The 2267-nt window shown below is 36.0% G+C and overlaps 1 protein-coding gene across 1 annotated transcript; it reads left to right on the top strand.

The window, feature by feature from the left end:
* Positions 1-267: 267 nt before the first annotated feature.
* On the top strand, positions 268-1834 carry UTP23 (UTP23 small subunit processome component; the record flags this gene model as incomplete). Its single annotated transcript, XM_010172547.1, has 2 exons — positions 268-442; positions 1349-1834. Coding segments are annotated over 2 exons (565 nt in total), but the record flags the coding sequence as incomplete, so codon positions are not given.
* Between the last annotated feature and the right edge of the window lie 433 nt (positions 1835-2267).

The raw sequence follows: 2267 nt of genomic DNA, 5'->3' as shown, positions 1-2267 counted from the left end.
TAAATGTAAGAACTTAGCATTGTCACTGATAAGAAATATTTTTTTAATTGTTTAATATAACTTAGTGTTGTTACTCGTTAATCTTCTTTGGAACCGAGGAAATCTCGCTGATGTCTTTGGATGGGCTACGGGTTTCAGATTCCTGGGTGCCATTTACAAATCATACAACATTGCTCATTCCTGATTAACTCACATCAACCTTTTGCTGTTGTAAAAAGTGTGCAGTTATTTTCTCACTTAGAAATCACTGTTGGTTTTGGTTTTCAGATGTGTTCTAAAAGAACTGGAATCACTGGGGAAAGCACTGTATGGAGCAAAATTAATTGCCCAAAGATTTGAAGTTCGAAACTGTTCTCACCACAAGGATCCTGTAAGTGGTTCGGCCTGTTTGCTTTCCATGATTGAAGAAGGCAACCCTCATCACTTCTTTATTGCTACACAGGTAATTGCTGATGGTTCACATAACGGCATTTCATTTGAGGTGCTGCTCCTTTGATACCTAAGGATAAGGAAACCTACAGAAACCTCGATTATGAGATTTTTAAATAGCTTCTGGGAATTAATCTTGTAAAACCTTACTCGCTCTCAAATGTATTTGCTAATTAGGAAGTAGGGAATCTTTTGTCTTACTTGAACAACTAGGTATTTTTACCCTAGAAGAATATTGCTTAGTTTAGCAGAAAGTGTAGAAAACATAGTGACTAGCTATTGACATGTAAGAAAACAGCTGATGAATGTTAATTTGCATATTGCTTGTGTGTACATCCCTTGCCTCAACTGTTTTGCACAGTAGTCAGAAAAGTGCAATTATGTGTTAAACGACCATGTAACTTCAGTTTTAAGAAACTGTGGAGGTTTAAACTCAAGTATAAATGTAGAACTTGTGTACGAATAAGAAAAACAGGTTTTGTTCTGAGGTCTGTTATTGGGACTGTATGTGTCAAGTGCATACACTATATATAAAATGGTTTATAGTAAAATTCTGTATACGTATGTAAGATACAAGGAGTTTAAAATTACTTGTAATAGAGAAATTATCTTACTTCTTGTGGTGTACTACACACCAATGAACTGGGGCTTTTTCCTCAAAAAAAATGTATGTATGCTTATATATGCATGAGAAAAGGAAATGTTAATAAATTTTCCATCAGAAGTACAGCTAATCAGAAGGAGGGAAATTGAAAATTAAATTACTCTGAAAGGCACTGCCAAGTATATCTGCTAGATTAAGTTTCTTATCTTTTTCATAACGTCATTTATCTTCATAGTTTTGTATTAAAAGTAGGTGCATTTGAATTGCAAACATCGTTTAATCTCAAAATATTGACTGAAGTATTTAATTTTACAGGACCAGGATTTAGCAAACAAAGTGAAAAAGAAGGCTGGCGTTCCTCTCCTCTTTATTATTCAGAACACTATGGTGCTGGACAAACCTTCTCCTAAATCTCTGGCATTTGTTCAAAAGTTGCAGACAAATCAGCTTGTTCCAGAGCACCAAAAACAAAGTATTGTGCAGCTTAAAGAAAAAGAAGGACTAGCAAAGCGAGAAGGTGACGGGAGAAGAAAACGCAAAAGGGCAGGTGGCCCCAATCCTCTCAGCTGTCTGAAGAAGAAAAAGAAGAAAACGCAGGAGGGTCAGGAGCCTTCTGCTGAAAAGAAGAAAAGAAGAAAAAGAAAGCGAAATAGGGTTAAAGCAGAAGCAGCTGTGCAGTCAGTGCAGAAGAATGAAGAAGAATAAACCCGTCTTTGTAAACATTGTTTGAACTTTGCAAAAAGAAGGGTTAATATGTAATCTTGTGAAATCAAGTTGTTAAGATTAAAATTTATTTTTATGAGATGGTACTGTTTATTACTGCATCTCAACATTTGCAGGTTATTGTCCTAATAATTTATTCTCTTGTTTAGTAATTGGGTTTGTGACAAAATGTTTAGGAACCCTCGTGTTTCCTTTTTCTGCCCAGCATCTTGATTCCTGCCGGAGAGCTCTTGGGTTTCCTATGGGTTTTGGTGAGATACTAGACTTCTTTCTAAATTTAGGCTGGTATTCTCACTAAAACTAGTTTTGACAGTTGTTCTCTTACAGAATGTGGAATTGACCTAAAAAGCATAGTATCCTATTTGTCTGTATTTTTTGAATACAGAAGTTAACTCTTTCGCAGAGTGACCGGGTGCCCTCAAGAAGCCGCTTCAGCCTAAATTACTCTGTAAACTCCACGGGAACTGCTATGTCTGTTGTTCATGATCGTTATTTATTAAGAAAATCCTGG

The sequence above is a fragment of the Antrostomus carolinensis genome, unplaced genomic scaffold (assembly GCF_000700745.2).
Source record: "Antrostomus carolinensis isolate BGI_N321 unplaced genomic scaffold, ASM70074v2 scaffold990, whole genome shotgun sequence".
Classification (NCBI taxonomy): domain Eukaryota; kingdom Metazoa; phylum Chordata; class Aves; order Caprimulgiformes; family Caprimulgidae; genus Antrostomus; species Antrostomus carolinensis.
Note: the sequence above shows the minus strand (reverse complement) of the source record. Positions and strands in the feature narration are given on the sequence as shown.